A 14933-nucleotide genomic window follows, 5' to 3' on the forward strand; every position below is an offset into this window, starting at 1 on the left:
TTTGTCTGAGCTGCAATGGGAGAGTGTAAACCCTTCAAAACTGCAAAGATGAGTGTTAACAATCAACACTTTGGTCCATTTCTTATCAGAAAGTTCACCTTGCTGTCTGCCAAGAAAACTGGAAACCAAACGGTTTATGTTACATAGACCCAATCTTAATATCTACATTGGTAACAGAAGACTTAAGAAATGAGACAGACTACATAACATTAGACTGGAATGTGTTTCTTTACATACTGGAGCAATGAAGGAACAGGATTAGGAGCTTTGTTTCACAGTTATTGGATTTTGGCTCTATGGGAATGGAATTATCCAAACACTGAGACGAAAGCAAACACTGAACCATTCCTGGTAATGTGGAAAATATCAGTGTAAACATATGATACATTAACATAAACTTCATAAGGAAGAGCTAATATCTAAAGAAATATTTCCAGAATTTAAATGTGTACTTTAAAATAACCATTGCAGGCAGTATAAAAAGGCATTTATTCACTTTGTAAAAAAAAAAAAAAATTCACAGATGAGCCAGTTAATGTGGGCATCAGGGAGGGATAAGCAAAGTAGACATGTTTCACTCCTAAGCACCTGGGTCAAAGACGTGGCATGACAATTCTGGTATCCAAAGCATATTCATAAGGTTAAAAATAAATATACATTTTAAAACAGTGCATTGTATTGTATTGCTATTTATGAATAATTTGAAACATGTTATGTCTGTGTATGTTTCTCGGCAGAGGCATTTGTCCACAATAAACAGTTTATTGTCATTGAAATATGTTCAGTGAACCAAAGTCGCCTACATCAAACGTCAGTTGTCAACAACGCGTCACCAACTGGGAAACTCGGTTAGCAAAATCTAGCCCCAGTTTCCCACCTCTGATTCCCACAGGAAGTGACGTGAAAGATGACGTTTTCACTCGGAAAAATGTTTTTCCGATGTCTATGAACGCAGCATATGTATGCACTGGTGTCAGACATTCCCAAGGAGATAATTAGTCATTTTTGGCGAACAGGTGAAATATCTGAGAGAGCAAGACAAAAGGGACTGCAGTATGCATTCGAGGGATATATCCACGACATAATATGCAACCGATGAGAATAATTTCATCAAAATGAAGCTAAAGCCTATAGGTCATGCAATAATGTGAGCCGCCTCATACGCTGACCATTCAAATGGGAAACACACAAATTGAGGAACAGCTGTGTTCATGCACAGCAGGGTAAGTGAAATTTGAAAATAATCTAATAATTACAAATCAAACAGCTTATCCATAAGTCTTGTGGAATAAACACAAGACATTAGCTTGAACACTTTGCAACGATAACATTCTCCTGCTTATATTTTTAACGATTAACAAAATGCTGAAATATATTTTAAAGTATGTCAGTGAGCCTCCGTCTTGCCTTTAATCATCTTATTTTACGTTAAAATATATGCATTATGAACAAAGAACCGTCATTATTTCCAAGCAATGCTGTGCTGAGTTAGCTAGCTAACATTAGCGTGTTCTTGCCTTGAAGCAAATGTAGGTATTTTTGTTAATCCTGTCAACATTTAGTTGTGAATGGGGCCTCCCACACTGCTTGATCCACGCCCAGCATTTCTCTCCATGGGTTTTAGGTTTCGGGAAGGGAAACAAATTCCACCACCCCGTCCAAACTTTTAGGATACCGGGTATCAGATTCGCACAATCCATACGCACAACGCTTCGGCATGTTTCCCTCGCTCGAAAGCTTGACAGACCTCCCGCGCCTAGTTAGCCTGTGGCGGTTTTCGGGCGTGGCTTAGCGAAGGGTCAATTATAAATATAAATACCCAAATATATCATATTTATTGTGTTAAAAATTGAGGTTTTTTTGAGCTGTGCGTGTTTGGTTAGCTGTAACTATGGATATACCTAAACATTTATATGCTACAAAGGTAGACATTGAAATACTTTTTAAATCCAATCCCGTTACCCAGGAAGGACATTTTTCATGGAATAGATCATATGATTCATCAAAAAAAATTAAATTGCATTTCTAAATTAAATTCCTGTTGTTGAGATGTATATATAACACTCTAATAAAAATAGAAAGTGCTTGAATTGGCATTTTTTGAAACTTTCATTTATTTTCAAATTTGAAATCCTTATTCGTCTTTGACCCACCTATTGCACCCAAAGTACTCCCAAACTGCTTGAGTGGAGCTGCTCTGGGGCAGTAGAGGACTGAGGCTGAACTGTCTGGGCAGCTCCCATGGGGAGAATGAGTGCAACTGCCTGAATGTGGCACAGAGTGCTGATGGGTTTTAAGAAAATGTCAGCCTTACCCTTGCTAATGAGCTTTCAGAGTATGTGTGCTATAACTGACCTGTATCTCTTCGTAAGCCTCGTCAATAGTGGTTACTTGGTGCTGCTCGTGTAGTGCCGGCTCGTCACAGAAGAAGCACACCAGACTTTTGTCGGTGAGGCAGAAGAGCTTGACCTTCTCGTGGTCCTTGCAGGGGTAGGAGCTTCTCTGAGCATTAAGGATGGCGTCTAGTGGAAAGGCCGAGTAGCGCTCCACAATGTTGGACAACTTGAGACTCGGCGAGAGGAGAGGATCAGTGAAGGTCCTGCGGCACTCAGGACAGTCCCGTACTCCGTGAAGCTCCTGTCTGCTCCAGTGCTCGGTGATACACTTTCTACAAAAGTAGTGCTCACAGCCAAAGCTGACGGGGTCCTGGTAGATGCTGAGGCAGATTGAACAGAGGAGCTCGTCCTTCAAGCAGCAAGCCATTTGCAAAGACGGAGACTGAGCGGCATCTACGAGGGCAATGCTCTGGAGCTGAGTGTACCTGGTTTAATCTTCAAGTGAGTTTACTGCCATGTGGGAGTTGACGAGACAAGTTGACAAGATCTTCAGGAATCTTTACCTTTACGGTCTCTGTTGAAATATGACAAATAACAATTAGATGCCACTAATATTTTAATATTCATGCACTAAGTGCAAGGGCTAAAACATTTATAACAAACAAATCATTAACAGGGGCAGATTCACTTGGTTAAACATTAACAAAACCGACTTCAATCAGAGCATATTTAACATATAACCTTACTTATAGTGATTTAAATGGGCTGTCACAGCTGGCTGTGATTTTTCAAGCAAATACGCCAACCAATTCACAGGTTCCAGCTTCTCAAATCTGAATATTAGTTTTCTGCAGTTTTCTAATATTTTGTGATAGTATATTAAATACAATTTGGGTCTTGGACTGTTTGACAAACAAAACTAATCTAAAGAGTTCCCTTGGGCTCTGGGAAAAATGTGATTTCATATTTTTATGACATTTTTCAGACCAAACGATTCATTGCTTGAGAAATCAATCAGCAGATTAATAATAATACAAATAATAGTTGTAGCCCTGTTTGAAAAGCACGCTTACTCAGAGTAAGTGTTTTTGATCACCTCAAAATCATCTGCCTGCACCAACCAAGAGGGAAACCGGGAAACACCTGCAGCGGTATTATCTCCCCTGTCTCCAACCCCTGTGTTAAGAACACTTACCTTTACGAAAATTCCCATTATGAAGAGGGGTTTAACAGCCCGGACTGAGCGTTTTTAATTATCACCATCTACCACAAACTGTCGAGCGAACATTTATGCTGTAGCTTAGCATACATGCTATTTAATTGGCTTGCTCCACAGTGCTTTCAACCTGGATTTGTAAACATAACCGACAAGAACCACGGACACAAAAATGGGGCAAAACTAATTTAATAAACTACATATTAAAAAAGTTGGATTCGGGGAGGGGGGGGGGCATGTGAGAGGTTAAAATATATAAATATGACACTTCCTATTTAAAGAAATTGATAGTAATAGAGAGAAAAAAGCCTCAACTCACCAACCTCTTGGCAGTGACATCCGCGGCTCCAAATGCAAGTGTTGTCTTTCAGGAAGGAGAGCAGCACACAGCGGCAACAGACGCAACCAACTGCAATGAACTATGGGGGGTTATAAAAAATAATATTTGCATGATAACTGCTGTTCGTCGATAGATACGTTACAATAGGGAATACGAGTTAATTTGCATTGAATTTCTGTAATGTGATCAGTGAATACGAGGCTTTAAAAAATAACAATATTAAGTTTAACTCACTCTAACAATGGACTGGCTCAGAGCTCCTCACCCCTCACCCCCTGTTCTCCCGGTTAGCATCGCTGCTTAGCTACCTTGAGTACAACAAATAAACACGCTAAAATACACTTTCTGCAACTAGATCCGCAAAAGAAACTGTTTGTCTTAAAAAAATAAAACGAGTGTAGGAGTTGCCATAAAAAGGGACTGTCACTGTTCACTGAAACTCGTTTATGAGCCGAAGGAGAAGGGCTTCCACCGGCTGCAGTGTCTACCTTCAACCAGCAGGTGTCAGGAGAAAACATTTTATTCTCCCCAGTACACGTGGTGGAGGAGTGGAGGGTCCTTTATAACAGTTATGGGAGAATTACAGGTAAGTATGTGTTGTAAAATCTTTAATCTTTTGTTTAATCTGCCTCTTGTGAGTCCCCCAACTTTATGGAAATACTGAAATCACTGACAGTTTTTGTGTATGTTGTCTTTAACATGATGTCTACAGTATGACACCAGTTTAGAATCACATAGCCTATATGATTTGTATATGACTAAACTACCAAACTACCTTCAGTTTTGAAACGTGTACATTTACCTAGTACAAATTTGACATAGGCCTACTACTTCTATTTTTCTTGGGTATTTCCATTTAATATGCTACTTTATACTACGACTCCACTACATTCAAAATGGCAATATTGTACATTATACTCGTCTACAATTTAATAAAGCTGTAGTTACTTTGCTTATTATGATTTTGTGTACAAAATATAGTATGAGCTATTAAATTATGCACTGTTAAATAAAACAACCCAAAAGTATACCTAAAGCAGTTAAGATTAGCTTCACATTGACCAACATTAAAATACTGCTTACACTGTGATGCATCAGCAAAAGTAATCTACATTCATTATACAGCACTGACAGCCTCTAACTTGCCTAATGAGTACTTTTACTTTTTACAATTTTACTTGCCATTATTCCCATATGCACCTGTACTTTTAAATAAGATTATTAATGCAGGACATGTAATAGAAAGAATAGTATTCTTTACATTTTGGACACTTATTTACTTTTGTAAAAGATCTAAATACTTATAGTATTACGTTGTTGTAAGAATGAAAGCATAATCCTTTCACACAACTTTGTAAGTTCTAAATATATTTTACATATTTACATATTGTTATATGGGATACATTGGAGGTGGGGCTGTAATTTAATACAAATATATGTAAGTTATGTTATGATGACTGCAGACTACAGGTCATAATTTATATTCCTTTTTAATTTACAACTAGCCTACTTGTACTAAATCACTGAAGGAAAGACAATATTCACATTTTTATTAATTGTATATACATATAAACACAATGACAGTTGATGACACAAGTGTATCTTGTTAGATACACTTGTGTCAGATTGTTTTCAATGTTGTATCATGACAGAAAAAAAAATAATGGATGTATCAGTCATCCATGCAGGTGACTCTTCATGCACTGTAACTTTCACTTTCCTGTACTGACATCAGTGATTGTTTTCCGGCTTCTTGCTGTGGGATGCTAAAGGACCTCTCTTCCTCTCCAAAGGGGAGTTTAGAGTCAACCTGCATCAAATCTGTGGGCGTGACAGAAGGTGTCCCGCAAGACCCGTTAATATTGAAAGTGATGTTGACGTTGACGTGGGGACTGGTGGTCACTGGACTGAGGACCTGTGGGCTGGTGGGCTGAGATGAGGACTGTGTGGGAATGCTGGGCTGGGGGGTGACGGGCTCTGAGTTGGAAAGTAAAGGCCTGGGCATTGACAGAGCAGAGTGAGGATTGTGAAGAGATACGGTGGATTGCAAAGGACCGATGGACTCCTGGCTGTTGCAGCCGTCTGTTTGGGCTAAAGTTTCAGTATTGTTACAGTACTGACTGTGGCCACTGCAGGCTTTCCCATTCTGCAGCAGACACTGTTGTTCTGGTGAGGTTTCTGTGAAGGAAGTCAGCTGTGTTTTCACCAAATAACCCTGATTGATCTGCATTAGAAAGACATAAAAAGGTTGATTCTCAGTATTCTGTATGGTACAACTATATTTAAAGGTATTCAAGAAGAAAAGCCAAGGAAGACTCACTTCATCACCACTGTCACAATTCCCATTTGCATCTACTTTAGGATGAAATCTTGCAGCATCTGGATAAAAAAGCAGAGTGAATGTTGAGTAAGGTAGTGAAAATATGACACAAACAGTTCCTGATAAAGATGTTGAGAAATATAGGTCATTATCATTCTGTATTTCAAGTTGAAGATAAATATAACATAGATACAATCATAGCTTTTCCACAACACAAGGACGTAATTCATGCACTTTTTTTTTCAGGATTGCAGTTACCTTTATTCCAGACTGGTTTATAAAGGGCCAGCAGAATGATAGCGATGAAAAGAATGAATACAATGACACCGGCAATGACTGCAGCTAACAGAGAGGTAAACACAGACACAACACAGAGGCAGAATGAAACAGTGATTAGACCTCACAGTTTTCTCACTATGACATGCTTAGAAGCACAGAATCATTTACCGTACCCAGTGTACTGTCAGATACTGTGTTTTGTGGCGGGGTTTTTGTTGAATAGTTGAATACCGCCTCTGAAACAGACGGGCTGATAGACAGTGTGGGGTCTGTCGGTCCACGTGGAGCCTTGGAGTCTGACGTTGCTAATACTGTGCTCATCACTGTACTTGCGGTTGCTAATACTGTGCTCATCACTGTACTTGCGGTTGTAAACACAATCTTAGTGTGAGGCTCTTTTGTTGAGGTTTGAGGCTGTGTGGTAGATATTAAAACTTCAGGTTCACACACTGTGTCCGAGGTAGCGTCACCTTTTTCAACAACAGCCCTCCCATGACAGCTGGAGAGAAACAGGGAGAGAGAGAGAGGTCAAAGATCTGAGCTCCAAACAGCTGTGTCCAGATGTGACTATGCTTCACTCACTTTGTATGAGGCCGACAGGGGTCCGTGGAGGAGGTTGAGTTAGAGAACATTCCGTTGGGGCACTGTTCACACCTCACATTTGAGTTTTTTGTCCCTGAGAACAACACCCAGATGTGTTGCCATTTACTAACATTTCACCATCAGACATCACAATTCATTTGAAGTGTATGCTACATACTGTATATGTAACATGTTATACTTTGGATTAGACTAATAATTAAGTTTGACAGTGTATGTGGTTTATATAAACCTTAGAGACAGGTGTTAGTAACCACTATTATGAAGGACCTGATATAGTTATTACAATAAAAACATTGGTGGATTGATAGGCAATGGGAAATGTGTCTTGTTAATTGACCATTGCAACATTTATACTGGAGTCCATACATACAAACTGTAATTCTGTTGTTGACAGATTTACAATTTGATTTGCAATGATTATAATTGAACCTCACAAAAACTAGATCTTACAAAGGATTTATGCCTACATTTTAAAACAGAATATTCAAGTATTACATGGTAAACACACAAACAGTGACATTTGAAAAATAGCAGTTGCTGTACCTGGCGCAGACACTCCATAACCAGTTTTGCACAGCTTGTACTTGTTACATGCTGTGCAGTACGGGTCATCAAATCCCATGATGCAATACATTCCAGGCTGGCACACACACCTGGACATTGTGGTAGAGGAGCAGCTCTGGCCATCCTGCAGACCTTTGTCTGATTGTATGTAAAAAAAAAAAAAAAAAAATTAAAAAAAAAGTTATAATGTTTTGCTTACAGGGGCAGTTATGTGTTAAAAAATTAACAAAACAAATGATTTCAACAAGTTGCTTTTTTTTTTTTTTTTTTTACAGAGATTTACAGTGAAGCCACTGACTTTCTTTGCATTTGGTACAGGATAAGCAGTTTCGAGCGTAGTTCCAGTTCTCCATGTACAGGCCTGTTGAGCATTGTTCACACACAGTCTCAGTAGTTTCAGAGCATTCTTGTTTCAGCCGCTGTCCTGTTAGAATATATACATGAATGAATCCTCGTTAGTCACTTTAAATGCATTTTATAACAGCACATGGGCATTGTAACCTGTAACTCCAAAAATCCCACTAACAGACAAAAACGTAAAGATTAAAAGATACATTTCACATTATACATCATGCATTCTCATTGTACATCATAGTACCATGCGGTTATCTTGGTTTGACTTTGTTTACTGTTTAAAATATATCATCACATCTGCAAAACAGTGTTCATCACAGTCAAAAATAAAATGGTGATACATACTTGTTTGTACGACAGAATTCTGGCTTACATGTATTTTATGTCTTGGGAGGTTTTTATTCATAAAATGCACTGCCATTAAATACTTACAAATTTCTTTTAATAATGCAATTAGTAGTGAATTAAGAGATTGTGGCTGTGCAATTTAGTACAGACATTTTACAGCTAAAAAGCATTAAAATAAGCACTTGATGCTACACTTACTCACTGCATGGTAGAGAAGTGGGATGCAAAACAATTAACACCACACTGAGTGGGAGAGATGTGGTCAGCAGGCACATTGACACACGATCAAATTACTGCATGAGCACATGGCCCAAATCAAGATTGGGAAGGTGTGGGGAGATGAAAATGCTTCCAAGGAAATTTCACAATGAGAATGTGTTGATACTAATGTAGATACATTTGACAATGTTTCTGCATTCCTGCTCTTCATGAGCTGCAACATATCACTGAAGTCATAAAGTTAAGTGTTTTGATACTTTTACAGTATTTATATAGCACCTCCACCTGCTTTATAATTAAAAAAAACATGGTATCTCACTTTTAACAAGATGGGATCTTTATTAGAAGTAGAAGTCAATAAACACTATTTAACACTTAATCCACAGAGAAATACATACAGCCCATATCAGGCTTACCAATCAGAGCAGACTGGGGGTTTTTTTCGGGAGAGGGGCTTAAAGAGACAGATGCTAAAACTGAGCATTTTAGTGAATAGAGGTATATTCAGACAGACAGTATGAGAAGATAATGTGTAAACATGTTATAGTAGAAACCCCAAATACAAGTATGAACCTGAAAATGATAGATCTAATCTAATCTAATCTAAAGTCAATAAAGTGAAAAAATAGCAACATTTGCTGGGAAATCCCCAATAGGGTAAAAGGAATTCAACCATCATTAATTTAATTATTTACACCTATGCATTTCCCACTGTAACATGTAAAAATGCCTACTGTGAAAGAAATGCCCATTACAGTGTAGACAGAAGTTCAGCATGAAAATGTTTACATAGAGAGAGCAATGCAGCAGCAGTTTTCTGCCCTAAGCTTATCATTAGCATGCCTGGCCGACTTAATTCCAAGGCCAAGGAGCACTTTAACTAACTACATTAGTATGAAGGGTTACAGGTTACGCTAAAAACCTAAACAGCCTTGTTCACGATTAGCATATCCACCGTGTAGTATTTCCCAACTCTGTGGCACAGTAGCTGATCTTGGAAGCTAAATGCTAACATCAGTGGCTCTTTCCTGCTTTTATTGGATTTGGGGAAGTTTACACTCTCCAACAACAATATCCAAGATAGCATTACATTTGCCAAACACATTGGTTAGTCCTCCTCATCCTAAAAGCGTTCCTCACATTCAAAGTATAATATACTGTATGAAAATACAAACAAGTATGTTAGCTAAGCAGCCACACAGGGTTATGTTTGAACAAAATAATAAGTCATACATTACATTTTTCCTTATCAAACTAGGAAACTAATAATACTAGGACAAAAAATGCTGTTTCTTTATTTTCATGTTTTCTACATGGTTCATAACTGGTGAGGATGCTTTTAGCACTATATCATGTATGAAGCCATTAAAGATATTTGATATTTCTGCATTAAAATGTCTAAAAACGACTACACTTATATATTTTTAGTTGTGGACTCACATCCCAAATGTTTCCAACAATGTTCGAACCCAGAGAAATCTGAAATTTGAATCACTGACACGGAGATTGTCGTTTGGTCGCCTGTCAATGACTTCTTATGAACTTTGACCCTTCTAGTTGCTTTAACTTCCGTTAAAACACGGCAAGCAGCAGTACGTTCGAGAGTAATCGTAAATCATACAGTGTCAACGAATTATACTCAGTAACAGTAATACAGAATTTCTTTCTGCCACACATCATTATTTTCATTAATGACATGCCACTTTGTGACACAGTAATACAGTAGAGACCTAATTTATATATAATTTGTTGATATTTCAACATCGATCAAGCTTACTACAATGTGCTACGTTGACTAGTGGCTCATGCTAATGCTTGGTGGCTAAACCGTACGGTAACATTATAAGGTTACAACAACGTTCAACATGCTCAGACACGCTCACACATGCTGTCTTTGTAAGTAAGTATGTATGTAAAGTAAGTCTCCCAGCGACATTTTACAGTTAAAAAATAAACCTTTCAGTTGGTGGACAAATTATGTATGAGCAATACTGTTTTGTAATTTCTGTAGTGCAATTTCTTATTACTTATCTGCACAAATACCAATTGTGTTTAAAATAAGCTAATATCAGAGGATATATTTGTGCGGCTGACTTATCAGTCTAGCTCTCCTTTAAACAAATAATTTTGCTCAAGTGAATAGTGTACAAAATTGACTCGCTTCATGTTTTCTCTCAGGATGAAACAAGGAAACTGATGTGTTAAGTTACAGTAGGTGCTGTTCACACCTCCACGCCCAAGCTTCTACCAATGTTTCACGACCTATCAAATAACTTTTATTTTGTACTGAGACAGCTTTGTCTTTCAGCACACTATGTACCAGAGCATTGGTAAGAGTATGTGTGTATTATTTAAGAAAATGTAACAATTGCAGTCAGACTGCACTTACCAGGGGGACATTTCTTGCAGCACAGGTTAGAACCATCTAACAGGTACTCTGTTGTTGAGTTTAGACAGTTTCCATCTGAGTCTGCATGATAGGGCTGAGAGCAGACCTATGGGAAAGAGAGACACTACTTAAGAGCAACTCATTTTGTGCTGTTTGATGAGGATAGTGAAGAATATAAGTCTTTTCTCGTAATGCTCTGACAATGAGCTGCATTTAGGCTGGAGGGCCTCGAGCTTCAAGGTAGATTTAGTCATTTTGAAATTATGTGGGAAATATTTACAGCCCACTTGTATATCAGCCAGACATTTTTTTCTTGAAAGGCACCTGCTCTGAGGTTAACCCATCAGTAAGTATAGTCAATTTAAAATCAACAATTTAGTCACTAGCCAGCACAGGAAACAGGTATGTTGACCAATGACTGGTTTGGTTTTTCACCCTTTTAAACTGGAGCTTAAAGTAGCGCCAGACCACCTGCACCTACATTTTCACCTATACAGTGTCTCTTCCTCTCTGTGGGGCCCTCCAAAATCTTCTGGTTTAGAGCACTGTACATGCAGCTTCTTTTACCGCCTGAAAAACGTGAGGCGTATTGGTTGGGCTCTGGGTGCCTACTCTTGACGTTGCTAAGCTAGTCAAGCGACCGTAAAACAAACTAACCATATCATTGACATCTAACACTCCATGTAACAGCTTAGTTAGCTATATTCTTATCATTGAAAATGTTCGGAAGCAGAGAAAAAAAATGCCGTTTGGGGGTGCATCCCATTGATGTATTAAACCTATCCTACACAGTGGTGTGGCATGACATGTAATGTTCCCGTTTTTGATTTTTAAACAGTATTTTGAAAATATTTCTCATGTCACAGAAACCACTTGAGGGTGAATATTGTTTTTTGGATGTTATTTTATTCCGGTGCTCCGGAACACACTCTGGTGCACAGTAGTGATCGACCAATACTGGTTTTTAAAGGGCGATACAGATTAATTAATTAACTTTATCGGTTATGAGGCAAATAAAACCAACCAAACGAGAGAAAACATACATCAAAGCCTGTTGCACAACGTTGCACACCGTTCCGAGGAAACGTTGTTCAACCAGGAAACCGAAGCAAAACGGTGCTCACCGTTTTGAGATGGAACGTGCCCCTGCTCTTATCCTAGCTCTCTGAAGCTGTGTGCAGCATAGAGGTTCCTGGAGCCCGCCAGTAGACAATTACCTTATATTTTTAGGTTCATAAAATTTACCCAAATTCACAAATATGTGATTTTACTATAGATGGCAAGATCTGCCTCTGTCAAAGATTGGACCAGCGATCTCCAAACCGCTGCAAACACAGCTGCAGCCGTGATATCTCAAGGCTGTTTGCTTGTTCTTCGTCACGTGACATGCAGTGTGCATTGCTGTGTCCCAAAAGTTGAACTTCGTTTATCTTAAGGCGCAGCAGCCATCGCGCCCTGAAAAATAGGCGCTTGCGGCATCGCTCTCTGTTTGTTCCGTAATGTTATAAACATTCACGTTTTTTTTATTTTATTTTTTAACAGGACACAAACCCTGGTCTCCTGGGTGAAAGCATGGCTGTTATACATCCATGGGTGAAAGTCTTTTGTGTTGCACAAGTGTTTGTTTGGCGCTCTTATACTTCCTGTTTGCTCCCGTCTTAGGTATTACGGCCAATAAGTACAATAAATCATAAATATGGGCCTGATTGCTGATTGTACGAATGACTCATGAAGTTGTTATTTCGGGGAAGCTCACTCTCTCCCTCACACATACCAAATTTTCATAAATACAGCTACTAGAACCACTGTATTGCTTTGCTAAAAAGTCCTGACACAATGCACAGTTGCTGATACACCTGTCCTGTGCATAAGAGTTGAAAGTCTCTCACCACAGTGCCCTCCAATGACAACCAGAAGTTAGAATATGCTGACACAAGCAGTGCATTTCTCGTATTACAGGAAATGGAGGCGGCAAGCTAGAAGCCCTCGGTTCCGATGCACAGACTTCATCTGTGGTGTGACCACTGGTAGCACGGGATGTGATGATCATGAAGATTAACTTCTGTGAAGCTCCGCGTTATGAATTACTGACAGCTTATTGAATGAACATGCTGTTTTTCCTATTTGCTCCTGGCTGCATTCCTAAACTCGTGTAACATGCACAGGGATCCTGGACAGAAGTACTAAGGGTTGCTTCATTACATAGCTTGGTATCTTAGCAATGAGATATTCAGTCTGAAGCTGCATCAGATGCCAAGGAATCGAAACCAAATATACATAGAAGTTCCCAGTACTACTTTCTACTGTAATGTAATGTAACATTGTCACACAGTGCAAAACTGGCATTGATACATAAAATAAATGATACATTCTTCTTTTGTTGACTCCATGGCAGGTGACAAAGTTAGCCGGTCTAGAAACATATTAAAAGATAAAATGTATTAATTTACATTTCAGACATCGTTTATCAACATCATTTTACAAATTTTCAAATGCTGATTTTGAAAGTACTCTGTGCGTATAACTTCTCACTCCCTTGAACTAATCCGAGAAAGTGAAATTTAAACCAACAGTTCACAATGTGTTTCAGCAGCATGTTGATCATCAGAAGAATTCGGATGCTGGCGGATATCCAATCTGTCCAGAGTCCATGATACACACAGCAAACATGCATTACAGACTTACAGTCAGACACAAAGCCTACTGTACCTTGGTAGTTTGGGCATTCAGCAGAACCAGCAGTACAAGTATGTCCTTCATCGCCTCTTTATAGCAATTACTAGACTGTAGAGGATACAGCCAACGGTGTGTGCACTGTACTGATCATTGTCTAAAGGTGGGCCAGCAGTCCGTGCGAACAAGAGTAATTTCCTTGAACTGAACTGAGGAAGGAAATGAGAAGGCAGGCTCTAACCTACATTCACTGATCTGACATGATTAAGCATTAATTATGAGGTTATACAGAATTTAGATGAAGTTAAACAATGATGCTGTACTTCCAAATGTATATAATTTTTTATATTTATATACTATATATATATTTTTTATTAATAATAATAATTGGAAGTTTTCATGTTTTATTGGTTTACAACATGAAATCAAAATAGATTTGTGACTTTTTTCGAAAACAGAAAACCTCCACAAAGTAATTTTAATTATTTACCTGTTTGCATAAGTATTCACGCCCTTTAACGGGACACACCTACATCATCACTGGTGCAGCCAGTTGGTTTTAGTAGTCTTATAATTAATTACTGAAATGGAGATGACCTGTGCAAGAGATTTCTATCTGGAAGATCCAATATTCGGTGATATCATTGCAAAACCTACTGTACAGTATACATAAATACTTTTATTTCAAGACCAATGAGATGGTCCCACTACAGTAATCAAAAATACGAAGCCCCTACATTAAGTTATTTTCTCATTCCACCATTCATGAATTAACTTGAATAGTATGATGGCTGCAGAAAAATGAAATCATGTGAAAAAGAGTTAACTTGCTATGCTGCTCCATGTGTGTAGGAAATAAGCAGCACTGACTTTTTTGGCAAAAAAAGAAAAGAAAATGATGTCACTACCTAAACAGGAAGTGGTCTAACTTAGATTTTCTTTTCTTGTTTATATACAGACAAGTCTAGATGCAGTACATGCCCACAATTTGAATTAAGATATAGATATCATTCACAAAGTGTTTTTTAAATAATGTGTGGGGGTTTCTTCCCTGTGACAGGATATTGTAGCTGATACATGCAGTTTCACATGCATGATTACAGAAACCACCCTATAACCAGAGGCCCAGGTTGGCATTGCTGAAGTGTCACTGAGCAAGGCACTGACGCTCTACATCATCTCCACTTTACACTTTGACCTCCCTGTGGACACATGGGAATAAAGGCTTTATTGCACTCTGCCCACTACTGACTACTGTGGTCAAAACACATCTTTTCATAATTCAGCTACAA

The 14933-nt window shown here is 38.5% G+C and overlaps 2 protein-coding genes across 8 annotated transcripts in view; both read right to left on the reverse strand.

Annotated features, from left to right (window-relative positions):
* trim62.1 (tripartite motif containing 62, tandem duplicate 1) overlaps positions 1-3989 on the reverse strand; it is a 41301-nt gene extending 37312 nt beyond the window's left edge. The window contains exons 1-2 of one of the 4 annotated variants that reach the window (XM_031301615.2): positions 3876-3989; positions 2356-2910 (exon numbers count right to left, since the gene is read on the reverse strand). In XM_031301615.2, the coding sequence (XP_031157475.1) occupies positions 2356-2763 (408 nt within the window). In that variant the 5' untranslated portion in view covers positions 2764-2910; positions 3876-3989. Of the gene's footprint in view, positions 1-2355; positions 2911-3531; positions 3812-3871 lie in introns of those variants that run through there. The other 3 variants (XM_031301614.2, XM_031301617.2, XM_031301616.2) reach the window with 3 other exon arrangements.
* A 1436-nt stretch (positions 3990-5425) lies between these two features.
* tnfrsf1b (tumor necrosis factor receptor superfamily, member 1B) lies at positions 5426-13873 on the reverse strand. 4 transcript variants are annotated; one of them, XM_036001936.1, is made up of 10 exons: positions 13678-13873; positions 10969-11074; positions 7957-8082; positions 7638-7796; positions 7074-7167; positions 6825-6990; positions 6665-6791; positions 6471-6548; positions 6213-6271; positions 5426-6116 (listed from the first exon to the last, which is right to left on the reverse strand). In XM_036001936.1, the coding sequence occupies exons 1-10, from the start codon at positions 13726-13728 to the stop codon at positions 5589-5591; spliced, it is 1494 nt and encodes a 497-aa protein (XP_035857829.1). In that variant the 5' UTR covers positions 13729-13873; the 3' UTR covers positions 5426-5588. The 4 variants fall into 4 exon arrangements, with proteins under 4 accessions (XP_035857829.1, XP_031157473.1, XP_031157472.1 ...); XM_031301613.2 differs by having other exon boundaries at positions 6471-6554; XM_031301612.2 differs by having other exon boundaries at positions 6665-6990.
* Positions 13874-14933: the final 1060 nt, after the last annotated feature.

Source organism: Sander lucioperca, chromosome 6 (genome assembly GCF_008315115.2).
Source record: "Sander lucioperca isolate FBNREF2018 chromosome 6, SLUC_FBN_1.2, whole genome shotgun sequence".
NCBI classification, from domain to species: Eukaryota; Metazoa; Chordata; class Actinopteri; order Perciformes; family Percidae; genus Sander; species Sander lucioperca.